The following is a 27,057-nucleotide window of genomic DNA, read 5'->3' as shown; positions in this document are numbered from 1 at the left end:
AAGTAGTAATAAATGAATGAATTAGATATCATCATTGACTCAAATTGAAAAGTAATTTAAGGGAAGAACAACAAAAATTAAAAAGCTAAAATTTTTAAATATGAAGAGTTCGAATCTAATAATTATTTTTAAAAAGTTTAATATGATTATAATATTGTATTTATTTAAAATATTTTTTATCCATTAATAATGCACACAAAACCCTTTTTAAACACTAAGGTCCATATTTAATGACAAAATAATATTTTTATAATAATATTTTAATTGAGTAATATATTTATAACGGAAAAAACGACCTACTTTATCCTAAACCCATAATTATGCGAGATTAGTGTAGTTTATCCCAAATTAAGCTAGATTCGTTTTTTTAAATGAATTGGCTTTAGGTTTCTTTCTTTTTCTCAAATTTAAGTTTTCTCTCAATATTTTTGTGTTGTTTTCCTTTTTTTTTATTTTTTAGTGGGCGACACATTAATCTTAATATTAATTATCGAACGGTCGGTCATTATTATTTTTCTTTTTATTTTCAGACTATGTCCTTTGTTTTTCATTTTTTCTTGAGTTTTTTTAATAAGAATTTATGTCATTGTGAGATGCTATTATCTGCTTTTGTGACACGTTTTTCTCTACTCTTGTGGTATGTTTACTTATGACTTTTGATAAGTTTTTTTTTGCATACTTCTGCGATTGTGTCAGCGTTTGCACAAAGATCCTCACGACATTTATTTTCTGATCCGTTTATCGGTAGTCACATATTGCCAAATCCCCTTTTTGGTACAAGATTGTTTGCCTATATAATCATAAATGTGTAGTGAAGCAGTATGTCTAATTGTTTAGTTTGCTCATCACTCCTTTATGACTTTGTAAAGCGTCTCATTTGACAGAGACAAAGAGTTTTATGAATGTTACTGGGTTCTTTTGATGTTGGACATCATTCTCAATGAAAAGTTTCATTTTTCTCGTATCTTTGGATTTAATATTTTTGTTTTATGTATGGATTTTTGGTGAATATTATCTCTAATTTTCTCATTAAACGCGTTGTAATTTTGATTTCTTTCATTATTTTTATTAATGAAATCCAGTTGCATTGTTAAAAAAATGAATCGGCTTTAGTATTCTTGTTGACATCTTGACACAAAAATATTAAAGTATGATGAGCCTGATTAAGCACAAGAACCATCGTTTCCTTCTCTAAACTCGATCCGGCCCATAGTTTAACATTTTTTTTTGGTAAAAGGGTACTTGAAGCTCTCGTACTTTAAAAAAAATCAATGTGGCCCACTACTTTTTTTCTGCACCCAATCTGACCTGCAAGTCAAAAAAAATTAATGTGGTCATTTGACCAACGTTTTTCGTCGTTGACCAATACTCCGTTATTTTGTGCTGATGTGGCACATTAAGCAAGCCAACACCATATTTTTTTCTCTCAATCTAGCTCTCCAACTCAATAAAATAACTCAATCTGGCCCTCCTATTTTTTCTCTTCTATTTTGGTCACTAAACTTTAAAAGTTTTCAATTTAATCACTCAACTTTTGAATTACTCTTGTTTTAATCATCATGATTTATTTTATTAATATAAATGTATGATGTGGTATTTATGTATAGGGGTGAGCAAAATTTGATTCGGCTCGAAATATCAATTTTTTCACTTCGAATCGTAATTTCATAAACTTAACTCGACTCAAAAAAATTTAAATTCAAATTGAGTTGTAAAATACAACTCGAATAACTCGAAATTTTTAGCAATTAGTAGATTGATTTTCAATTAAGTTTAAGTCGAAGTTTGAGTTGAGTCCCTCAACTTTATATGGTATATGTAAATCACATATGAAAAAAATGTATATATATATTGTATATGATTATAAAATATCATTTAAATTAAAATTAAATAATTTCATAATATTACAAATATTTATAATTAAATTTAAATAGAAACTCAAAAAATTGTCTCGACTAGAAAAAAATTCAAATCAAATCTGATTTTTAAAATAGAACTTGTCAAACTCGATTAACTCAAAATTTTTTGACTTGACTCGACTCGATCGAATGATCACCCCTATTTATGTATGATGTGACATTTTTTTCTTTTCAACTAAAGATTTCTTTTTTCCCTTTCATTACCAGATTCAGTGAACCCATATTAAACTTGTAAAAAAATTAAAAAACTAGGGATGAGCTACTTGACCGGGTAATGAAAAAAATCTTTGGTTGAAAAGGAGGAAAGTGGAGATATGGAAATATACAAAGTAGAGGGAATATTTTTTAATTTAATTATAATTTTGGGAATTTTAATTTTAAAATTTTAATTTAATTAATAATATTTTAATAATATATTAATAAAATAAGAATAATAAATGCCACCTCATAAATAAATATTAATAAAATAAATCATGATGATTAAAATAGGAGTAATTCAAAAGTTGAGTGATTAAATCAAAAACTTTTAAAGTTTAGTGATCAAAATAGAAGAGAAAAACATGGGAGGGTCATTGAGTTATTTTTTTGAGTTGGAGGGCCAGATTGAGAGAAAAAAATATGATGTTGGCCTGCTTAACGTGCCATGTCAACACAAAATAACGGAATCGTTGGTCAACGACGAAAAACGTTGGTCAAAATACCACATTGAATTTTTTTCTGACTTGGAGGACCATATTATTTTTTTTTTGAAAAGTACGGGGCCTCAGTTACCCTTTTGCTTTTTTTTTCTTCTTGTCAGTAAGTTGAATTTTCTATTACCAAACTCACAAGATAATGTGGTCTCAACTATGGAATTAGGGATGAGCATGAGATTCGAATTTGATGGGTTTTGATTCAACACGATTCTATTAGGTCGGATTTAAAAAAAAATATTTTGGGTCGAGTCGGGTTCAGGTTTATAGTGAAAAATATCCAACACAATCCGAAAAAAATATAATTCTACCTTATATATTTAGAAATAATAACATTAATACCCCTCTCTATGTTATTATTTTTTCAATTAAATTTCTATTTTATTAAATAAAAAATAATATTTTTAATAAATATATTATTTTGGGTCGAGTCTGGTCGAATTAGAATTTTATCTCAAAAAGTTAGATCGGATTCGAGTCAGGTGGAAGGTGTATATTTTTCGGATCGAGTGAAGGATGTATAATTTTCTAGTCAGATTGAGTTAATCAAAATTTGACCTAAACCTGACCTGTGTCTATTCCTATTTAAGTGTCCATAGTCAAAACATCTATGGAATTTTTATGTTGAATTTTTATAGCATTATTTTTCGTCCATCCAATTTCTATCCATTCTATTAAAAAATATCTGAATGCTAGACAAAATATAATGCTGTTACTTTATTCATCTCAAACATTTATTTTTTTATATTAATATTTGATAAAAATTAAAATTATATATATAGTTTTATTAAATGTATATGTAATGTGATATATAGATTAAGATTCTATACAATTTATAATAAAATCATAATTTAATTTATTTTTTATAAATTATTAAAATTACTATTAACAAAATTCTTATATTTAGATATTATATATGTGAATAATTGTTTTTATACAATATAAAAATAAATAGATATCAATTTTAATAAAACTTAAAAGGATATATGACATGCCTCTAGATTTGTTGATGGAATCTTTTTTTTAAAAAATGACGAAATAAGTTTGTCTTTTAAAATTAATTTTTAAAATAATTTTTTTATATATTATGAGAAATGTACCATATAAATTATAATTGACTCCTTTCATCATCAAAAATAAATAAAATGTTGAATCAACAATGGATTAAACATAAACCCTAATAATAATGCCAAATGGTTCTCAAATCTTAATAAAATGGGTGCAATTATTAGCTGTCTAGTTCTGATTTTATTCTTTTTATTGTGATGAAACGGTTTACATTATATTTTTTTTTTTGGATAAAGTACACAAATGGTTTCTCGACTACAGGATAGTACTTTATTAAGTATTTTAACTATTAAAAATATCAAAATGATCCTCTGATTATAGAGTATTACATTGTTGAGTCCCTCGACTATTCAAAGTTACAAAATGGTCACCTGACTATTCATTATGTTTCAAACTTGTCATTTTCCATTTAAAAAATTGACGATTGTTTAAGCTGGATATTAACATGATGACTAAGATATGATAGTCATTTAAGATTCTGGGATCAGATTTTATCATATCACAGTCAACAAGTTAACGTTCAACTCAGAATACCGTCAATTTTTTTACAGAAAAGGATGAGTTTGAAACATAATAAATAGTCAAGTGGCCATTTTGTAACTTTTAATAGTCGAGTGACTCAACAAAGCAAAACTCTATAGTCAGAGGACCATTTTATAACTTTTAATAGTCGAATGATTTAATAAAGTAATATCCTGTAGTCATGGGACAATTTGTGTACTTTACCCTATTTTTTTAGTTATTTATTTAATCTAAATTTCAAAATTATGTGAAAAAGCATTCAATTATCTTCATTCAATAACAAATTTATTGTCAATTAGATGTTTAAAGTTGTTTTTATTTTAATGACAACAATTAATAGTATTATCAATATTAGTGTACTAGTAACATTATAAAAATAAATAATTAAAATATAAAAGTTAAAGTGTGCGGATTAAATTATAAATTTAGCATAGTAGGGGATTAAAATGAAATTAGACCGTTTATGAATGATTTTTTCGTCTTCAAGCCTCCCAAAAAGAGTTTCGAGTTTAGCTAAGATTGTGATTATTATTATTTAAAATTAAACTCATGAATCATAAGCTTCCACATTTACATGCATTTTGTTTTATTCGAAACTGCCAAATTCACAATTGTAGGTTCACGTGATACTTCAATTAAGTGACATTTTTAAATAGTCATAGTGATTTTATAAAAAAAATAGGTATAATGATAAAATTACTTTCTATGTTTATATACATGATTTTTTTTTTACTTTTTAAAATATTTTAATCCCTAATATTTTATATTTTGGTTAAAATAAATTATGTTGAATAAAAATCATTAATCAACTAATAATCAACCTGTATTAATAACATAACATTTTTATTGTATTCAAGATTTAAAAAATATGAATTCACATTTTGTATAAATTATGAGACAGCAAAAAATTGTGTTTCCTAAAGGTGTAGGCATAAAATCCTTTTCTTTTCTTTTTCTTTGCTGCGTGGCAATCAGATCCCTTAATTCTGCAATTAAATTGGCTAGCTGTACATCATAATCAGACGCGTACACAAATAATGAAATACAAATACATAGAATTGGACAAGCATAAGAGGTCCCGCCTCCAATAGCAAATGGAATACAGTCTGTTTGCCAAAACAATCCACTCAACTGCATGTCACTCCACTCAGAAAGCTCCCCCACTGCTATACATATATATGTATATGTTTGGTATAAGTGTGTGGAAACATGTAAAAAAACCCATTTTCTAAACCATGAAAAGCCATATATTTTCTCTGGTTTTCTTCTTGTTTACGCTAGTAGCCCATGGATTGAACCCCAAATGTGAGAGTCAAGACCGAGGTTCAAACCTCCAAGTGTTCCACATTTACAGTCCCTGCTCACCCTTCAGACCCTCAAAGCCGCTGTCATGGGAAGAAGATGTGCTCCAGACGCAAGCCAAGGACCAGGTCAGGCTCCGATATTTGTCCAGCCTCGTGGCCAAGAAATCCGTGGTGCCAATAGCTTCCGGCAGGCAGATATTGCAGAGTCCGACTTATATCGTGAGAGCCAGCATCGGAACCCCACCTCAAACCTTGCTCATGGCCATGGATACCAACAACGATGCCGCTTGGATACCTTGTACCGGCTGCACCGGCTGCTCTTCCACTGTTTTCGACAATGTTAAGTCCACCACTTTCCACACCCTCGGCTGCCAAGCTCCTCAATGCAAGCAGGTGCCGAATCCCAGCTGCGATACCACTGGCAACACTTGCATATTCAACATGACCTACGGTGGTTCCACCATTGCAGCGAACCTCTCACAGGACACAATCGCCTTAGCCACCGACTCTGTCCCGAGCTACACTTTTGGCTGTCTGCAACAGACGACCGGCAACTCGGTGCCACCACAGGGTCTGTTAGGGCTTGGTCGAGGTCCATTGTCCCTTCTGTCTCAGACCCAAGACTTGTACCAATCCACATTCTCTTACTGTTTGCCTAACTTTAGGTCCTTGAACTTTTCTGGGTCATTGAGACTTGGGCCAGTTGGGCAGCCCTTGAAGATCAAAACCACCCCGTTGCTGAAGAACCCTAGGAGACCATCGCTTTACTTTGTGAATCTGATTGGAATCAGAGTTGGAAACAGAGTTGTTGATATCCCACCATCTGCCATTGCTTTCAATACCACCACTGGTGCCGGCACCATTATTGATTCTGGTAATCTTTTACATGAAATGTAACTATAAAAGCTTCATTTAATGTTGTCGCATTTAAACTTTTTCCATTGAACTTTAGGTACCGTCTTCACCCGGCTAGTCGCACCGGCCTATGTTGCTGTCCGAGATGAGTTCCGGAGACGTGTTAAGGTTGCCAACGTGACGTCTCTCGGCGGTTTCGATACATGTTACAATGTACCGATAGTGGCACCGACGGTAACGTTGATGTTCGCCGGCATGAACGTGACACTCCCAGAAGATAACCTGTTAATCCACAGCACAGCGGGAAGCATCACATGTTTGGCGATGGCATCGGCACCAGATAATGTGAATTCGGTGCTGAATGTGATAGCCAATATGCAGCAACAGAACCATAGGATCCTTTTCGATGTGCCCAATTCGAGATTGGGTGTTGCCCGTGAGCTCTGCAGCTAAAATACCGACTCTACTTGTGCTTCGGCAATTCAATTATTCGTCTTCTGTTCGAGTAATGCAACTGTTTTCAAAGTTTTAATATATATAAATTTAAAGATGTATTAATAATTCGCAGTATTGAACATGCTTTAGAACACATTACATGAAACCAGAAACTCGATACATGCAGATATGGTCTGAAAATTCATATATCCCCTAACTATAATCCAATTCAGAATCATAGATGAATCTATTATCAATCTGAACAAAAGGAATGTGAGGAATGTTGTCCCAGTCATTCCCTCCGTCCCTTCTGCAACTTATAACTCCAACAATCATGTCTTTTTTGGGCAAAGATTTGAGCTTTGGAAGTTTAACAGTGGACGAACATTCAAGTAGTGGAAGGTTTTGAAAGCCCTTGGAAGACGGATGGCAAGTTTGCTTGGAGAACAAGGTAACATCATGGCTTTCCCTTCATTTGGAAACATTACCCCTTCACTATGGATGGTCTTTTAAGAGAAGTGAGTTTAGGGAAGCTAAGTTCGCTGGGAAACCTTATACAGGACGGTACCAAACATGCACAAAATTTATATATAATTAAATCCAAACTAAATTATATGCTTATAATTTCTAACGTTAAAATTTATTTACAGATGAAATTTCATATTTTATCATATAATAGTTTTATTGAAAAGGGTAAATTACTTTATTTCATCATTCAATTTTCTTTCTACTCATATTTTCATCACCAAAGTTTAAAAGTTTTTAATTTAATCACTCAATTTTTTAATTGTTATTTTTTTGGTCATGCTACCTTTAGAAAATTAACAATGTTATAACATGGCAATTTATACCAAAATGACATCGTTTTGAATCTCTATATAAAACTTTGTCTCTTTTTCTTTTTTTTATTTTTTTATTTTTTCTCTCTCAATTGTTCTCACTCACTCTAAACCAAACTCATATTTTAACTATCGTACCCATCGTCGTTCTAACCACTACCAACCATCATCGATGGAGGCTAACGAGTCTCAAAATTTTCTACCAAATTTGTGTCATCATTCTAAACATAAATTCAATGTTTGCTTAATCAAAAAACTTCATTCAACAATTTTAATCCGTCGAAATGTCATCATCGACATTACTTTTAACCAGCAATAATGTTGTATGACTCATCTTTTCTTCCTCTTCAAGTATTTCAATTTAGCTTCTCATAGAAACTCCATAAAAGCCTCAAAATTTCTCTTAAACTTTTGTCCTTCTCCCTCATCGATCTCAGCACCAAACTATCAAATTGTCATGATTTCAAGATACATTGTTCTCCTCATCGATATCCATCTTTTCACTGTTAAGATTCTCCATCCGACTACTAGAGCACTAAGGACAAAAATGAGATTTATTTGAACATGGGTTGTGTGTTTTAGGGTTTGATTGTTAATTAAAGGTTTATGGATTGATTGATTTTTTTATTTAGGGTTTATCTAAGATTTATGAATTCGAACGAAACATGCTGAATTTGGATATTAAAATATGCCAATCTAAAAAATTTTAGGTTTAACTATTGTTATCAACAAAGATCGACGCAGTGACCAATCTAAAAAATTAATAAAAATACAAGTTAGAACAATCAGATAGATAGATAAATGGACGAGTAGCTATAGCATGAGTCATTCAAAAGTTTAGTAATTAAATTAAAATTTTTAAAATGTTAATGACGAAAATAAGGGTAAGAAAAAAGTTGAGTGATGGTTTGTGTAATTTATCCTATTGGAAAAACCGACTTGGACTGGCTCAGGTTGAAGATGATTTAAATTTATAATTATCTTAAAATGGTAGCAACTTGCCTAATTGCCTTGCATCAGTCATATTCAAAATAAATTCTTTGTTTTGGTGCTCCAAATTCCCTTTGATTCTACCATTTCCTACCCAACATTTCCACCACCAAACCCAAATCAATGGAAGTTAAACGCCGTACCGCTCGGAATCTGGTAGTCAAACTAAGCTCAGTTTCCGAGCAGACCCGGACCGAAGCTTTGGGCGAGTTACGCCTAATTTCCAAACATGATCCCGAAAGCCGATCCTTAATTGCCGATGCCGGAGCCGTTCCCTACCTCTCCGAAACGCTTTACGGCTCTTCTCCAACCATTCAAGAAAACGCCGCCGCCACTTTGTTGAATCTTTCCATTACTTCGCGTGCTTCTCTCATGTCCACTCGCGGCTTTCTCGACGCGTTATCTCACGCGCTAAGTAATTCACCTTCTCCTTCCGCGGTTCAGGCATGCGCCGCCACGCTTTACAGCCTTCTCATTGCGGAGGAGTCTTACCGTCCGATAATTGGATCGAAACGTGATATTCTTTACTCACTGTTGTCGATAATCACTGCGAACAGCGCGCCGCCTCCGTCGATTAAGGATGCTTTGAAGGCTTTGTTTGGGATCGCGCTCTACCCGTTGAATCGGGACAGTTTGGTGGGTCTTGGTGCGGTTTCCGCTTTGGTGGCGTTGATAGTCAGGGATGCGAGGAAGGGGATTGTGGAGGACGCCACGGCGGTGCTGGCGCAGATTGCGGGGTGCGAAGAGAGTGAAGAATCGATGAGGAGGGTGGGTGGAGTTAGGGTTTTGGGTGATTTGCTGGATGAAGGGACTGGAGCCAGTGAAAGAATAAGGGAAAACGCAGTGGTGGCTCTGCTGAACTTGGCTCGCTGCGGCGGCGAGAAGGGGAGGAAAGAAGTTATGGATATGGGTGCTAAAGTTATCGAAGGGATTACCGACTTGACGAAGAATGGAAGTGCTAAAGGGAAGACTAAGGCAGTCGAATTGCTGACAATCGTTGTTGATGGAGATTGGGACACAAAACAGGTGAGGGATTTTAGGTCCAGTGATTCCTTTGATTCCGTGAATAATTCTATATGAAGTGCTTCCCATTTTGATCCTTTTGTTGTAGAATAGTCTAATATTTTGTTTCAAGTGTATACTGTATACGTCTGATATGCATTGATAGTGTGTATTTTCTTATTCTAAACAGCAAATTATATATGTTTGTCATCTCATAAAAGTTACTAATCCGAAATAAACAATTTTAGGAGAGTCGATGAGATATTAAGTTGTTCAGGGTTGAGGGTTTATTCATTTATTATACAAAGTAGTGACTAGTGATATGGTGTCCTTTGGCATAATATATCCCTCATTGTGTAAATTTGTTAGCTAAAAGAACGAATAAGGGAAATACGAGTTTATGATTGATATGTTGAGTCTATTTTTCTTTTACCTCTGGTCGAGATCAGGGTATCAAATTGAGGTCCAAAAACGTGATAGCAGCCGTGATATTACGGTAACGTCACCGTTAGAAACTGATTTTAATGATTTTTGCGGTGGGTCACAGATTTACACTAATCTCGGAATTTTACACCTGTAATTTAACGAGAAACGGTCGATTGCGCCGATAACGGGACGCAATCAACCGTTATTTCAACTATGATTCCAATTTCCAATCGTAATTTTTTTTTCCAAAAAATGAAAGGTCGGGGAGGAGAAAGGGGAAGGGGGAGGGGGGAGTTAGAGTGAAAGTATAATTTTTTTTTTGTTTCAGATAATGAAATTTGGGGAGGAGGAAGGTGGGGCAGAATGCCATAAAGGTCGGGGAAGGGGGAGGCAGAAAGGTGGGGAGGGGTTGTTTTATTTTATTTTTTTTAAATAGTTTTTAAAATATAATTTTAAAGGATATATTAATTTTACATTCCTCTTATTTTTAGAATTTATAATTTAATCTCAAGTTTAAAATGTAAACTTTAATTTTTATTTAATTTAGTCTTAATTTCAGTAATATAAATTTTTGCAATTTAAAAATTTTACAATTTTACTTTAATCATATTTAATTTAGTTATTTTAAGGTAAGTTGTGCGACATTTAAAAAAGTTCACGACCGCGATATCCGCAATGACATTCGTTATGTCCGCAACCGTGATAAACGCGACACGACAAAAAACGTGACCGTAAAAGCTATTTAAAATCCTGTTCGAGATTATATTATGCGAATGGCCATACTTGTGCTGGTTGTTTACACATTTAAGATTGTAAATCAGACCTTAAGGATACTTTAAAGCATGTTACTCTTCACTTGATGTGCATAATAGATAGGAACATCTCTATCATGCATTCTACAAATAAGTGAACCTGTGAAAAAAGTTTCCTCGGAAATTCGGTAGGCTCATAATTAGTGGTCCTTGCTGCATTATTTTTCAATAGTGGCATGTACGAAATTCTCGTCCCGTATTTATTTCTCATTATAGAGAGAGTATTTTGATGAAATATTGTAGCTTATGGATGTTCACTATAAATCTGACTTGACTTTGCTAGGTTAGAACTTGTTATTTATACAATGTTTTCGGCTTTAGACAGATTTTCAGTCGTTGAGAATGATTAAAGTTCTCAATATATGTAGAAAGTCTGGAGTTTCGGTGTCAAAGTTTGTTTACTTAGAATTCTCTCCATTGAAGTGTACATTAGAAGAAGCTAGAATATTATATCGTACTCAGAATACCATTATATTGTAATGAAATAGTAAGTTTGTTTGTATTACGACAAAACGAAATCATGAACAGAAGAGGAATTTGGCTGATGAGGAAGCTGTAGGGTGCATTGTGTTTTGTGTATTTCAAGCTAATCCCAGCCAGCTTTTTCTAGGAAAATCCTTTCCGAATAGCGATTTTGGTCTGCATGTAGCAACCCTTGAGAGATTACATCCCAGGATTTTTAGGGTTTGAGTCCTAACATTTGCAACCCAGAGCAGAGCAGGTGAGGTTAGTGGACATAATTAGTTGAACAAGTCAAAGGTAAATCAACCATTGAAATGAGAATATTATATTAAACACTTTCCCTGATATCCCTCCTGAGTAGGTTTAATTGGACAGCAGAGTAAGCCCCTGTTTTCTTCTATTTTTTCTTTGGTGTGAAGAAGTGTTGCGGTATTTTTTCTTTAGTCAAATTGGTTTTTGAAATAGAGAGATCCATCATTTTCATATCCGGAAGTGCCTCTCAAAATCTCTAACATTATTAACGAATGACAAGGTGGGGCGGGTTGTTTTCACAACCCCCCGTGGGCCCCTTATATATATATATATATATATATATATATATATATATATATATTTCTAAACCCAGGCTTTTTCAACTCTTACACATAATAGTAAAACAGCCCCAATTTTTACGATATTAACCCAATAGATAAATATAATAAAATATTTATAAAAATATAGAAAATGAATATCTTTAAGGTTATATTCACATTTATTTATTGCAATCAACAACGATTTTTGTTTTTATTTATCAAGCTTCAATTCAACCCGCTGCATGCTTTTAACTTTTTAAATTTGAAAAATAAATTTACATTTGTTCAAGTGGTAAATGGTAACCCTCATGTTAAGTTCTTAACTGCCCCCCTCCCTTTTTCCAACTTTTTCAGTTATTTTGAAATAAGTTAATTCAAAAAGGTTTTGAACCTTTTTTTTGTAATTTTAAATACATGAAAAATTAATCAAACCTTTTGAAATTTTATCATCATTCGGTTGATAATGTTGGTATGGTGAGGTGCCCAATACGGCTGGCAATGGATCGGAGATGAGTCGGGTGGAGCTTCATCTGCGGTCCAAATCTCCATCCACACCATCCATCACCCACCAAAATTTTCATCCATATCCTCTCCATCCATCATCCGCTGGTGGAGCGGGTGGAGCGGATGAGAAATGGATGATACTATGAACAAAACTTACTTTTACATCCCAAGCTCAAATTCTTCTAACATTCATAGAAACCAAACATTGATACTCAAACATTTATAGAAACCAAAACATGAACAATAAATTTTCATCAAATTCAAACAAAAACAAAATGGAACTCAATTTATATAATTTTGTGCACTATGTTTGTGATACATTTTTCAAGTGAATAGATGCATCATGTATAGTCTTGTACACCAAATATAATCTTCATCAACAAACTATCACTTCTCAAAAGTCCTCTCCATCCTAGTATCAATAGAGATAAACCAATATTAAAAAATTAGACATATTTTCAATGGGATAAAAGTCAGAATTAAGAGAATAAGAATATTTACAATCATCCGTTTATTTTTTTTAATATATATAATATATATATATATATATATATATGTATGTGGATGAATGGACGCTGAGGGTGATGGGTCAAAAAATTTCATTCATATCCGACCTGACCCATCACTCGATCCATCCATCACCTTCCAATCATCTGTTTCACAACGAATTTTCATCTATTTATTCAGGGAAGGTGGGTGGATAATTCACTCACGCATGGATAATTGCCAGCCCTAGTGCCCAAGGACAACTTGTTCAATGGAGATATAATAAATGCGGTTGACTGGGCAAAAAAATACACTACATAATTGTGTGGGAATAAGTGGTAAGAGAAGGGGTATTTTGATTGTACAAGCCTTTTATTTAAGAACTTTTGTTTGCCCCGTCCAAAGGAAAAACTAAATCAATTATTTTACGTGTTACATTAATTGATCAAGTGATTAAAGATGTTCATGTTATCCTATCTTATATAGATTCGAATTTCAATATTTACCTATGTTGAAGATGCAACTTAACACAAACACCGGCTGTGTTCTTATCCAGCTACACTGCCTGCAAAAGGAACCAAATCTTCCAGCCATTAATGGAGCAGGCATATGAATGTTGAGCTAACCACCAAAAGATATACAAGATAAATAACAAGAAACAAACCCCAGTTTTTATCAATACCCAAAGAAGGATGAAGGAAAAACTAAAAGCATAGCTTAGTGCCGCCATCAAAAGTATTAGCTCGACAAAGCCTTGTGTAAATATCTCGTTTGCCCAACTTTTGAGGCACAAAACCCATAATTTTATGAAGAAGAATTTGATAATTTGGTGGTAATTTCGATTCCCAAACAAAACCAGCCCAAGAAGCACCCCTAAATGCTCCATTCAACTTTGCAAGTTTACGTATCTCAGGACGATTCAAATGCTCGATAATTGATGCCACACACCTCTCCGGTAAGTCACCAAAAGTGGACGATGATGAAGAGACGGATGATAAACCATCTTAGTTTAAAACAGAGAAAGGGTACGTTAGAATCATAGTGAAGAAGTCACTGCAGATAAGGTTCTAAATTAGGACTGATATTTGTTTTGAAAATGTAACGGCTGTTCAAGGGAAGCATCCCGTCATTTCTGTTCATCCAAGGATTAAAGAACTGCTAAAACAACTCGAGTGCAGTCCGGCACGCAGGACTTGCTAATGATACCCTTAATAGATTCTTGAAAGAGGATGCTGCTAGTGATGAGATTCTTCCGAGTCACACAGGTATGGTTAAAAATGCAATGCACTCAAGGGTTCACTATGGTTTATCAATCCATCATGCTGGGACTGGCAAGCTCTGGTCATCGAATTGTTGCTCAACACTTTGCCGAGGACGTATACAGGTGTTGTTGTCACCTGCAACTCTTCCTTGAGGCGTGACCTGATTGCTTATGGTCTGGAAAAGGAACATTGACCGAGCTTACATCAAAATCAACAAGGATCCCAGAACTGAAAAACCCCATCAAAATAGTTAAAATTTGTGGTTTAAAGGTACAAGTGAATGGGATATCTATCTCCCAACTCATTTTCTGCTCTTTCAGATTCAGGGGGACCAAACCAACACAGGCTAGTCCAAAATTTAATCTGATTTTGATCGCAGTTGCTTTGCTTTTTTTTTTTTGGTCACATTCGATCCAAAATATATTTAAAAAAATCAAAGCTTTTCAAGGATAGACGACAGATACGTATCTAAAACTCAGATATTTGAGCAAAGCTAATCTCTAACAAACATGCTCTAATTTCACAACATAATTCAGCTTGATTGAGAACAGAATAACAATGAAGATCCATACCATACACTTTGGATTAATAATTCAAACCACTAATTAACAATCCCTCACTATTTTTTTCAACTAAATGATTACTTTTGTTTTTGGTTCATCAATCTTCATAGATCCTACACTCTTCAGTGTCAGGGTTTTCCTGGCAGAAGGATTCCAGAGGATCTTTCTTTTCAATTTGAAGTCTACGCCTGAGATCAGCCTTGGCTTGACTTACCTCTTCGACCTCGTCCCAAGCCACCTTGCACTCGTCAGATGTCTCATCTCCTTCACACACTTGCTTGGCTTCTAAAACCTTTTCCTCAATCAACTCAGTCAGCTTCTTTTCCCTCATTTGAGTCCCTTTATATTTGGCTGCTTTTACTACCATTCTGGATACCCTTTTCTTGTTATCACAGTGAAATGAAGCAAAAGACAGCTTTGGGTTTGGGCTAAAAGATGATGTTAGGTTCATTTCTAGGATTCCTGGCAGCGAGTTAAACCTTAGAGCTGCCATGGCCGATGCCTGCTAAACAAGGTTTTTTTTTTCTTTTCTTTTTTTTATGCTGGGTAGAGGGCAATAATGGAGTTTTTTTGGGTTGGTTTGATCAAGGAAGAGGAGTCTTTGTCATCGCTAAGGAGGATATATGAGAAGAGAGTTCTTCAATTACAACAAACAAGTTTTTAGAGTCGTTTGTCTTACGTTAAATATTTTTAGGAAAATATTTTCTCATTTTTTAATATTTGATAATAGGAAAATTGGTTGATCAATGTAAAATATTTTTCTAGTTAACAAATTTTTTTTTGTATTTTTTAGAAAATTACTTATAATCTGATTTTTCGTGAGTCATTTTTCGAACTTTTCACTTCAAAGAATAAATAATCAAAATAATTTTATTTTATGAATTTAATATTAATAAAAAAAATTAATTTCATTTTAATCAAAATATTATTATTAAAATATTTAAAATATATTTATTAATATTTCTAATAATATAATATTATATTTTTAATATTATAATAAAATAACCAATTATATTATAATAATATAAGATAATATATTTTTATTTTAATATTATATAATAAATTATTAATAAAATTTATATTATTTATTAATTTCATAGAAATAATATTATTAAATTATTAATAATGAATAATATCATTTATATGTTTAATATTAATATAATAATCTAATAATATTTTAATAAAGATATTTAAAATATACTAATTAATATTTTTAAAATATAATATATCACTATTACTTTAATAAATAATTAATATAATTTATAATATTTTTATTTCAAAAAAATATACCAATATTAATATTTTTATTAATAAAATTATAAAAATAATAAATAAATTATTTTAATATTTTAAAAATAATAATATTAAGTTTTATGATAATTAATATTATTTATTGTATTTTAATATTTGTAATAAATAATTTTTAAAAAATTCATCAACTAGTAGAAAAAGAGTTTAAGCAACATCTTCCAAACATCGTAAAACGTTTTCCAGAAAATGTTTTTCAAAAAATGTAATTTATTTTACGGAAAACATTTTCCGGAAAACGTTTTCAGTGAAATAAACGGACCCTTAGATGAATTCGGATAAGCTCAGGGGCAGGTGAGGGACTCGACTATTCAGGGTTAAATTATATTGTTTTAGGGCAAATTACGTGTTTCATATTTAAACTATTAATTTTATCTTTTTAATATTTAAACTTTCATTTTTTTCAAAAATATATGTAATATTTATTTTTTGTTTCATTTTAGTACTCTAACGTTAAAAACTTGATGAATACACTGACGTGACATAACTCTGGTGGACGGATAGCCAATCTGAACTATAGATCATGAGAGAATGACGAGTCAACCAACATAGACTGAAACATAAGCAGGGCTAATGGGGGCATGGCGCCCTAAAATTTTAAAAAAACTAAAATTTAGACCCTTTAATGTTTTAAGAAAAATTAATTTGGTCTGCCAAAATTTTAAAAAATTCAGATTAAACTTTAATTTTTTTAATGTTCTTGATTAAATCTCCTCCTATAATTTTAAAAAATCATAATATTTTGAAATTTCGTTATGTTTTATTGCTAGGACGTACTATATCTGTAGGAATAAAGTTATAGATCAAACGGCTGATATAGCTTCCAACTAGGCTTTTTAGTACCCTTCAATTCTCTAGCGTTTTCTGGTGCATCTTCTGTCTTCTTTGGATTCATTTTCCATAGTTTCTCATAGCTTCGACTATAGATGATTACTTGAGGTCATGTCCTTCTTTTAGAGCTCATGGGACGTATAGGGGGAGGGCTCAACATAGTGGTGACAAGGAGACTAGACTTAGAGTTTGCTCGTTGAATGTAGGCACATTAAATGCTAGGCTACTGGAGCTGACCGACGTACTTAATAATAGGAAATTAGATTTTGTATGTATTCAGGAGACTAGGTGGAAAGGGGCTCGCGCTAGAGAGTGTAATGGGTACAAGTTGTGGTATTCAGGCGTAGATAAAGCTAGAAATGGGGTGGGTATCTTGGTATCCTCTAGGCTCAAGGAAAATGTAGTTGAGGTTTGTAGATACCGGGATATGATCATGATGATTAAGGTTATTATAGAAGAGGAAGTGGTGAATGTCATTTTAGTGTACGCCCCACACGTTGGCCTAGGGGAGGGGAAGAAACGTTGCTTCTGGGATCAATTAGATGATGTACTTAGGAACATTCTGGAGGACCAAAGAGTTTTCATAGGGGGAGACTTCAATGGCCATATAGGTAGTGTAACCGACGGGTTTGACGGTGTTCATGGGAGTTTCGGTTATGGTAGTAGGAACGATGAGGGACGTACGTTGCTTGAATTTGCTACTGCACACGATTTAGTGGTCACTAACTCCTTATTTAATAAGAGAGATGCGAACTTGATTACGTTTCATAGCGGGGGGCAGTGTACCCAAATCGACTACATCTTGGCTCGAAATCGGGATCGATGGGCTTGCATTGACTATAAGGTGTACCCTGAAGAGGCATGTGCATCACAACACAAATTGTTGGTTTTGGTGTTCCGCGTACAGCACGGGCGGAGCACTCATAGGAGAGCTAAACTGGGTAAACCTAGGATCATTTGGAAGAAGTTACATGGAGCGACAACTGATGTCTTTAAGAGTAAGGTTTTGTCTAATACAGGTTTTGGAACTACAATCTCAAATAATGCAGATTTGTTATGGAAAAATATGGCAAATTCCATTAGAGAGATGGGCAAAAACACCCTTGGGTTGTCGACGGGGAAGGCCAAGGAACATAAAGAATCATGGTGGCGGAACGACGAAGTCCAAACTAAGGTGAAGACAAAGCAAACTTGCTTCAAGGAGTTTCTACAATGCAATGACGACGAAGAAAGGTCGAGAGCTAAACAAAGATACAAGGAGGGAAAGCGGGAAGCCAAGAAATCGGTGGCTAAAGCAAATGATAAGGCATACGAGGAAATGTACAAGAGATTAGACACCAAGGAAGGACAAAACGGCATCTTCAGGCTTGCAAAATCTAGGGAGAATAAGAAAAATGATCTAGGTAGCATTAGGTTTATTAAGGACAACAATGGTGTTCTGCTAGCGAAAGATCATGATATTAAGAGGGTTTGGGGTAGTTACTTCTTTGGCTTATTTAATGAGGGTGCCTCTCCCTGTAGAGATAGTACCGTTGATGGGTCAACCGACCATCATACCACGGCCAATGATTGCCCTACAAGTAAGATTGGGTTTGAGGAAGTCAAAATGGCTCTTAGAAAGATGGGAAGGGACAAAGCTGTCGGTCCTGATCAAATTCCTATCACTGTGTGGTTGGCCCTAGGAGAAGAGGGAGTTAAGTGGTTGACCAACATCTTTAATATTATTTTAGAGACTGCCAAGATGCCAGAGGAGTGGAGAGAGTCCACGGTGATACCAATCTATAAGAATAAAGGAGATCCCCAACGTTGTGGTAACTACAGAGGTATTAAACTACTCAGTCATACCATGAAGCTATGGGAAAGGGTGATAGAGGCTAGGTTGAGACAAGTTACTAGGGTTTCGAAAAACCAATTTGGGTTTATGCCAGGCAGGTCTACCACGGAGGTGATTCATCTACTTCGACGACTCATGGAGAAATATAGGGAAAAGTCTAGAGATCTTCACATGGCGTTCATTGACCTTGAGAAGGCTTATGATAGCGTTCCCCGAGATACGATTTAGAAGACTTTGGAAACGAGACGGATCCCAACTGCTTATATCCGGGCGATTCATGATATGTATTGTAGATCTACTACACACGTCAGGACTACAGTTGGTGACACTGAGGCATTCCCGGTGGAAATCGGACTACACCAGGGGTCGGCTCTTAGTCCTTACATCTTCGCCTTGATTATGGACGACATCTATTGTGTGACACCAGACGGTGTACCATGGTGTATGTTTTTCGCTGACGACATTGTCCTAGTTGCTGAAATAAAATCTGAGTTGAATAATAGACTGACTACCTGGAAGACTTCTTTGGAAGAAAAAAGTCTAAGGATCAATATTGATAAGACAGAGTATTTATATTCAAACTTCAGTGGGGACCAAAACGATGAAGATGTAGAAGTATGCATAGAAGGACACGTTCTCCCCTCAAAGGATTGTTTCAAGTACCTAGGGTTTATGATACATAAAGATGGGGGTGTAGATGATGATGTAACACACCGTATAAAGGCGAGATGGCTAAAGTGGAGGGCTGCTACTGGAGTTTTGTGTGACAAGAAGGTGCCTCTAAAACTTAAGGGAAAATTTTATAGAATGGCAATAAGACCAGCGTTGTTGTATGGATCAGAATGTTGGGCAACCAAGAAGGATCATGTAAGGAGGATAGAGGCTGCAGAAATGAGAATGCTTCGATGGACGTGCGGTAGGACTCTGTGGGATATGACAACAAACTCTACTATTAGGATGTCCTTGGGGGTGGTGCCTGTTTCTGAAAAATTGAGGGAGGGAAGACTACGGTGGTTTGGGCATGTCCTTAGGCGACTACCGTCGGATGCGGTCAGGAGGGTAGAGTCGATTACAGTTGACGGTACCAGAAGGAGAGGACGACCAAGGAGGAAGTGGGAAGACTGCTTGAGATCTGATTTGATGGATTTAGCCCTTACCGAGGACATGACCTCTGATAGGAAAGTATGGAGACTAAAGACTAGGGTAGTCGAGTAGTGTGGGTCACATCTCTAGGGTGTATCATCTCTGTATTCTTTTAATGCCTTTGTAGTAATTTCCATGAATTCTACTTTTTATATGTTTATGTTATTGGTATTTATGTAGGCTTAGAACTGGGCTTGCTATCATGGACTTCTGTGTAATATTCTCTTCACTTTTAAATTTAGTCGGGTCTTACGTTTCTGTCTATATGCAGAGATTTTTTCGCATGGATTTATTCGCAGGGATTACTTCCCATTTCAAACGCGCATATAATATTAATGATATTTATGACTGCATATGAATATTGTTCAACTATGTATTTATGTATTTATTTATACATGCTTTGCATTTTATCTATATTTTTAATTTTCTGACTGTCGGAGGTCTTCCACGGAAGCTACTCTCAACCTGGCGTTGGGGGCAGCCTACTACCCTACCTCCCCCTTACCCCATTGCATATGGGAATTGGGTTTTGTTGTTGTTGTTGTTGTATTTCTGGAAAATATAAATTAAACCCTTCAAAAAAATTGAAAATTTTAAATTAAAATTCCAAATATTTTAAAGTTTTAAGTTGTCCCCCCAAACTTTATCACCAAGTTTCGCCACTGTCGACCAACAAGTCCAGTTTCAAAAAATATTTTACAGTGGATCATGAAAATCGAAGGATGAAGTAACTGAAGAGTTCATCACCAATTTGGGGAAATTGAGGTGTTTACCAATGACATTGAGGCAGTAATCACGTTTAGGGGGTCGAAAAGGTATGGGTTGAAAAGTTTGGACTTCATGGGCCGACGAGCCTGTACATTAAGTTTTTAACGGAAGGATACTAAAATGAAACAAAAATTAAACGTTATATATGATTTTGAAAGTTTAAATACTAAAACGAATAAAAAACTGATAGTTTAAATATTAAAATCAAAGTTGACCTTAATTTTTAAGAAGTTTAAATAAATATTTTTATTATTATAATTTAAAATTATAAATTTTTTAAATGAAATGAACAAAATTTTTAATTATTCAAATTAAAATAAAATACTAAATTATAAACCCAAAATTCTAAAATTTAACTCAAATCCATTTATACGATGAATAATTAATAGAACGTTGTTTTAAAGAGTTTTAACTATTGCCGATTAAGTTTATGATGTGTAAACACATTGATTTTGCCCTAATTAATATGAATTTGATTTTCAGTAATTTTATTTTTATCAAAAAGATAAATTAAGCATTTTATAAATATAAATTATATAATATAAAAATACAAAAATAACGTATATAAAAAAGAAAGTTGGGTCAAATCCAACTTTGATATGTGAACGTTAAAACTTAGGCATATTAAACTCATTTTTCATCCAAACATTTAAAAAGGGCAAAAATGGGAAAAGGCCCAGCCCAAAGCAGCCCCAATGAGTGATGTTATTTTATTCCAAGACCCATTTCCATAAAACGGCAACTTTAGGAGGAGCTGTAGTTACATTTCAAAATTTGAATTCTCTCTCTTTTTTTTTTTTTGGCTTCTTTCCCATTTCTCAAACAGAGCAGAGCATCAGCCATGGATCCAGAGACTGAGTTCCTTGTATCGAAACGAAAGACCGGAAACGAATGGGAACTCTTCAAAGAAAACGTTAGGCCTTTGAAGAGAGGCCGCAATGTCGACCTCTTAAACCATGCTCTCAAAGCTCACACCGATGATCAACTCAAGAAATCTCTCCTTGATAACCGAAGGTATATTCCATAATCTTTATCTACCACCATCTTCTCTGTTTTTGTGTTTTCTTAACCTATTTTTTTTAATAATTTATGTTTTATCCCATTTTCTTATGTGGGTACTTTGTCTTTGGATCTTTAGGAGATTGATTGAGGCAATTGACGAGTATGAAGGAGAAGATCCACTCCAGCCTTGGCTTGAGTAACTATTCTTACCATTAATTTAACTTTTATTTGAATCTTGAATGTTCTGTTTGGCTGGAAATAGATTTGAGTTTTACATATTGAATGATTGTAATTTGAAACTAAGTAAAAAATGAAGAGCAATTACTGTTGATTCAATTTTTTTAATTAAGATGTTATTGTTCGAAGTTAGATATGGGCAGATTGTTTCTATGGCTAATTGTTTGTTTTGTACCTTTTCTTTTGTGGGTTAAGTTGCATTAAATGGGTTCAAGAAGCATTCCCACCAGGTGGAGACTTCTCGGGTCTCGTATTGATCTACGAGCAATGTGTTCGAGCTTTCTGGCATTCAGATCGTTATAAAGATGACCTCCGCTACCTCAAAATTTGGTTAGAATATGTGGGTGCTTTTCACCTTCTTTTTCATCATCTTATTTGGATGGTGAAGTTTAATGTTGTTTAATTTTTTTATGCAAGTTCACATGTCAAGTTTATTGATAATATGCTGCTTAGTATGTTAACTGATCACATGGAAAGCAAACTAAATGGAAATGGACATGTTTTTCGGAGTTTAAAAAGTTGAATCAGTTGTTGTGAAGTTGATGACTTGATGTTGCTGGAAATTGTATTTGCAGGCTGAGCATTGTAGTGATGCTGAGGTCATTTATAGTTTTCTTGATGCAAATGACATTGGGAAGACACATTCAGCATTCTATATAGCATATGCTTTGCACATGGAGTCCAAGTCTAAGATGAAAGCAGCAAATGATATACTCAATCGTGGGATATCCAGGTAATAGCTGTCTTCAATATCTAGATTGATAGAACTTGATTCAACTGATGCTGCAGTGCATTTCATTTATGTAAAACATGGTTTTCCTCTCAAAGTTTTACATGGTTTTGTTTGTAGGTCTTTTTATCCATCCACTTCTGATATATTTAAACTTGTGAATTTACATTTGTTTATCTAATTAAGTTTCTGTAACTTTAGCAATGCTCAACCAATAGAGAAGCTGAAGGATGCTTACAAGAAATTTCTTGCTCGCTCAATGAGAGGACCTAAAGAAACTGACGTAGGCACTGATATTTAATGCCTCTTCTTTTGATCTTTGACATATATATATCAATATATGGATTTACTTGGTTCTGTTTTTCATTATTTTCCCGAACTACAGGAAGAGTTGAAGGATGACGACTTACCAACCCGAAGTTTTGGAGCCCTATTGGCCAGGGGAGAGAGTCGTAAGTTATCGCCTTTCTTTTCCAGTTTTAGTTTGTCTAATAATAGGTTTTTCCACAGCAAAACTTGTAAATTCCTGTGATTTCAGAAAGGCAGGCCAACAAGACTTTTGAGCTTGGCAGGAATAAATTGAAGCAAGAGAAGTAAGCAAACAAAAACCATTTTATACTTTTTAAGTTTGAGCTTTAATCTTATGTTTCTTGGATTCGTGTATGCATCAGATACGGTTATGCATGAGTATCCTTGAAAGTAAAATCTTCATATCCATGTATAGGACACGTGACACGAGTCAAGCATGAGTATCCTTTATTTCATTCTAACCACGGAACACTCATTTTAACAATGATGCTCCCTTTCTACAATATTTAATAGCCATAAGAACATATTGTAAACTTAATTTTCCATTGCTTTTCAGTCATAGGATTCAGAGAACTCCACTTTCTATTTACAATGACAACAATATGGATGTGATGAGGGGTCATCCCTCTAAGCCAAGTACTTATTCAAACTCTTGGCACACTCTTGGAGGTAGAGCTGAGAGAAACAAAGAAAATAATGCAGTGCCTGCAAAGTGGACATCATACAAGGTTTCCTTCAACTCTGAAACATGATTCTTGATATTGGAAAATGTATTGTTTTTTTCAGATTATTCTGCAAATGACATTGAACTTCAAAAATTCTTCACCAGGTTCCACAAAGACCTGTTCCAAGAACCATGGGGACTGGTTCAAGTGCTCATATTGAAGTTTTTGTTGATGAGGAATGTGCAGAGTAAGTAATAGTTATTTTGAAAAGTTAATAACTTCTGAACATGCATATATACAACTGTTATTCAGACACAGATATCAGAGAAAACTGAAAAAATTTGGGAAATAAGTATAAATGCGTTTTGTAGATATACTCAAAATGTTGGTATGCATTTACTTTTTCTATGGTGTTTGAGTTACTTATTTTATCAATTTTTTTTGTTATCAGAATGCCAAAAGCGGCCTATGAGAAGGATAGAACTTCAAGTCTGCAACTGAGAGAGTTGGATGGAAAAAACATAAAAAAGTAAATGCTGTAAACAAGTGCTTTTAAGATTACTGCTAAAGACAAATATTGGTAATTTAGCTGATTTATGAGAATCTTTTGTGCAGGGAAACTGAGTTACTTAGGGAGAATCCATTGCGGAATTTCCCTTCAAACAGCCTACCTAGGTGATTTCAAATCTCGAATGACAATGGTGGTTCTTGAGGTGTGGTTGTTTCATTTTCATGGTGGGATCTGCTTTTAACTCCAAAGCCTGATCCATAATACCATGTCGTACTACGTGTTTTACTTGTTTTTGTGGGCTTTAAGGTTTCATTTTTACTGTTATCTCGATAAGTGTGTAATGCTTGCTTTTAAGTTTGTTCATGATTTACCATTGAAATTTTGATTATGGACATTTGGTGGCTGAATGTTTAAATTTGGTGGCAATTCATATAGTTTAACCTCTTGTTACTATTTGTGAGTCAGCGACCCATGCGAACCCTAAAAAAAATGCAAATCTACTATTGACTTTAAGTGGGTAAATTATACCATTGATCATTCAATTATTTAGTCCTTTTACTGTAACCATCGATCTTTCAATTTTATTAATCAGACTACTTAATTATTTAATTGTTGTACACTAGCTGTTAATATTTGATGAAGATGATGATGTGACAGCTAACACAATTAGCATAATTATACATTTAGTCCTCATGATTTACATATTCAACCAATTTAATCTTATTTTGATTTCATTCAAAAAAATTAATCACGAGATGATACGTATCGACATAATATTATGACACGTTTTACTGGTGACATGTGTTATTAATTGATTGAAGATTTTTTTCAATTAATTTAAATATTTTAATTATGTAAAGTTTATCGTCAACCAGGTGGTTACATGTGTCACGCTCAAAGTGAAAAACCAAATGGTTACATGTGTCGCGCTCAAGGTGAAAACAAAGGGAGGTATGAATAGGTAGGGGTGCACAAAAAATCCGAATATCCGAAAAAAATATCCGAAACCGGTTTTGGGAAAAACCGGTTTTTTTTTTAACCGGATCGGATTTTTTTAAACCGGTTTTTTTACCGGATAAAAAACCGGTTTGAAAAAAACCGGTTAAAAAACCGGTTTTTATCCGAAAAAAAAACCGGTCTGGGTTTAAAAAACTAGCCGTTAATATAGCCGTTGGGGGGGTCTTGTGACCGTTTTTGACCGTTTTTTTCTTTAAAAAATTACCATTTTACCACCCTAAACATGTATAAATAGGTTGGGGATGTATTTGGTTGATTACAAATTCCTCAAATCTTATTACACAACACTTAAACATCTCGCAAATCTTACTTTTGTAATTTTTTGTTCATCATGAGTAATACGGCTGAATCTTCCGTCGGGGAAAACCTTGAAGTCGTGAGAGTGATCGAACACACTCGAAACAAAGACATTTGGGATCACTACGATTTATGTGAGATGTCAAATGGCTCGAGGAGGGCGCGTTGTAAACTTTGTCTAAAGTTTCTTGCATCGGAAGGAAACACAACGTTGAAGAACCATTTGACAAAATCATGCAAGGCACTTCGCTCAAGATCGGATCCTAGTCAATCGAATCTTACACCGCAAGGTGGTGTTTTTGTTTACGACAACGAAAAATTACGAGAAGCGTTTACAAAGTTCGTGATTACAAAAGCATTGCCGTTCGACCACTTTGATGATGAAGATTTCACGACAACAATTCAACAACTAATGCAACCACGTTATACTCAAGTAAGTCGTACTACCCTTAGAAGAGATGCTATAAAAATGTGGCGTACGGCGAGGGAAAAAATGATTTTAGGATTCCAAGAACACCGTTATGGTGTGTCGCTTACATGTGACGTTTGGAGTTCCCCTCATAATACCAGAAATTCTTTTTTAGCCGTTACGTCACATTGGTTAGATCAAGATAATTGGCAAATGATGAAAAGGACAATCGCGTTTGAATTATTCGGTGAGCCGCATACCGGTGTTAATTTATTTACACTTTTAAAAAGGGTAATTTGTCTTTATAAATTAGAAAATAAAGTTTTTTCTATATCCTTTGATAATGCATCGAATAATACAAACGCGGTTCCAAGATTGAAAATATTACTTTCACGATTTTAGACGTGCGTTTTTTCATACCCGTTGCGTTGCACACATAATTAATTTATCCGTGCAAGCCGATTTGGAGGTTATTGAGCCGATTAGATTAGAATTCAAAACAATGATAAAATCGGTTCTTTATAACAACAACAAAAGACTAAATGATTATAAACGATTTTGTAAGTCCGTTAATAAAAAAGCTTTGGGTCCTAATTTGGATTGTCCAACTCGTTGGAACTCAACTTGGATGATGATGCATACTGCCTTAAGGCAAAGGGAAACATTGCAAACATTTCACGATAGGCTTTTCGAGAGGGGTCATGTCCCAAACATTTATCCGGATTCGAGTTGGGAAACTATAGCCAAAATAACCGATTTGCTTGAGGTTTTTAAAAATGCAACAACTTTTTTATCCGGTGTTTATTACCCTACTAGCCCGTTGGTTCTTAATCAAATATTTTTGTTGGCTACCCGACTAAATGACTTTGAATTTGAAACCGAAGTTTTTCAAGAAATTGGCTTTGCAATGAAGGAAAAACTTTTAAAATATTTTAAGGAGATTCCCCCCATTTTTACTTGTGCCGCCGCTTTAAACCCAACGTTAAATGTTGGTGGGGTTGAAACACTAATTGAACAAATTGCGTTTGCTTTTAATCTAACCGATGATGAACCCAACTTTGTCCAAACCAAATAAATTATTTTAACAAATGTTTCGAGACATGTTTGCAATTTATTTAAATAAATACGGATCAAGTAGTGTAATACACGATCAAATGAGAATGAATGCGGAATCATCTAGTAGACGTCCAAGTAACATAAATTTGAATCTTTTTAACACTCTTGTAAATTCCCAATCCAAACGATCACGTACTACCACCCCAAATAGCGAGTTGGGAAATTAT

The 27,057-nt window shown here is 34.1% G+C and overlaps 4 protein-coding genes across 5 annotated transcripts; 3 read left to right on the top strand and 1 right to left on the bottom strand.

Moving 5' to 3' along the window:
• Nucleotides 1-5,415: 5,415 nt before the first annotated feature.
• LOC120118468 (aspartyl protease AED3-like) lies at nucleotides 5,416-6,921 on the top strand. Its single transcript, XM_039138496.1, has 2 exons — nucleotides 5,416-6,379; nucleotides 6,458-6,921. Exons 1-2 carry the CDS (start codon nucleotides 5,437-5,439, stop codon nucleotides 6,811-6,813), a joined length of 1,299 nt encoding a protein of 432 aa, XP_038994427.1. The 5' UTR covers nucleotides 5,416-5,436; the 3' UTR covers nucleotides 6,814-6,921.
• Nucleotides 6,922-8,646: 1,725 nt separating this feature from the next.
• Nucleotides 8,647-9,734, top strand: LOC120118471 (U-box domain-containing protein 11-like). Its single transcript, XM_039138499.1, has one exon. The coding sequence runs from the start codon at nucleotides 8,748-8,750 to the stop codon at nucleotides 9,702-9,704; it is 957 nt and encodes a 318-aa protein (XP_038994430.1). The 5' UTR covers nucleotides 8,647-8,747; the 3' UTR covers nucleotides 9,705-9,734.
• Nucleotides 9,735-14,671: 4,937 nt separating this feature from the next.
• On the bottom strand, nucleotides 14,672-15,342 carry LOC120118472 (calvin cycle protein CP12-3, chloroplastic-like). The gene has a single exon (XM_039138500.1). It carries the CDS (start codon nucleotides 15,204-15,206, stop codon nucleotides 14,811-14,813), a length of 396 nt encoding a protein of 131 aa, XP_038994431.1. The 5' UTR covers nucleotides 15,207-15,342; the 3' UTR covers nucleotides 14,672-14,810.
• A 6,047-nt stretch (nucleotides 15,343-21,389) lies between these two features.
• On the top strand, nucleotides 21,390-24,436 carry LOC120118469 (mitotic spindle checkpoint protein BUBR1-like). Of its 2 annotated transcripts, none has more exons than XM_039138498.1 (11): nucleotides 21,390-21,611; nucleotides 21,736-21,795; nucleotides 22,032-22,176; nucleotides 22,412-22,569; nucleotides 22,768-22,849; nucleotides 22,952-23,018; nucleotides 23,105-23,159; nucleotides 23,438-23,603; nucleotides 23,705-23,787; nucleotides 23,992-24,069; nucleotides 24,156-24,436. In XM_039138498.1, exons 1-11 carry the CDS (start codon nucleotides 21,439-21,441, stop codon nucleotides 24,217-24,219), a joined length of 1,131 nt encoding a protein of 376 aa, XP_038994429.1. In that variant the 5' UTR covers nucleotides 21,390-21,438; the 3' UTR covers nucleotides 24,220-24,436. The 2 variants fall into 2 exon arrangements, with proteins under 2 accessions (XP_038994429.1, XP_038994428.1); XM_039138497.1 differs by having other exon boundaries at nucleotides 23,432-23,603.
• Nucleotides 24,437-27,057: the final 2,621 nt, after the last annotated feature.

This window comes from Hibiscus syriacus, unplaced genomic scaffold, assembly GCF_006381635.1.
Source record: "Hibiscus syriacus cultivar Baekdansim isolate YM2019G1 unplaced genomic scaffold, ASM638163v2 tig00110328_pilon, whole genome shotgun sequence".
Taxonomy (NCBI): domain Eukaryota; kingdom Viridiplantae; phylum Streptophyta; class Magnoliopsida; order Malvales; family Malvaceae; genus Hibiscus; species Hibiscus syriacus.
This window is presented reverse-complemented; position numbering and strand designations above follow the sequence as displayed.

Excerpts from the sequence above, each read along its gene's own strand:
- LOC120118468 (XM_039138496.1), top strand. The coding sequence starts at position 5,437 with ATGAAAAGCCATATATTTTCTCTGGTTTTCTTCTTGTTTACGCTAGTA. Across the intron at positions 6,380-6,457 it reads CGGCACCATTATTGATTCTG|GTACCGTCTTCACCCGGCTA; the intron begins GTAATCTTTTAC and ends ATTGAACTTTAG.
- LOC120118471 (XM_039138499.1), top strand. The coding sequence starts at position 8,748 with ATGGAAGTTAAACGCCGTACCGCTCGGAATCTGGTAGTCAAACTAAGC.
- LOC120118472 (XM_039138500.1), bottom strand. The coding sequence starts at position 15,206 with ATGGCAGCTCTAAGGTTTAACTCGCTGCCAGGAATCCTAGAAATGAAC.
- LOC120118469 (XM_039138497.1), top strand. The coding sequence starts at position 21,439 with ATGGATCCAGAGACTGAGTTCCTTGTATCGAAACGAAAGACCGGAAAC. Across the intron at positions 23,604-23,704 it reads CAAAGTGGACATCATACAAG|GTTCCACAAAGACCTGTTCC; the intron begins GTTTCCTTCAAC and ends ATTCTTCACCAG. Across the intron at positions 23,788-23,991 it reads GTTGATGAGGAATGTGCAGA|AATGCCAAAAGCGGCCTATG; the intron begins GTAAGTAATAGT and ends TTTTGTTATCAG.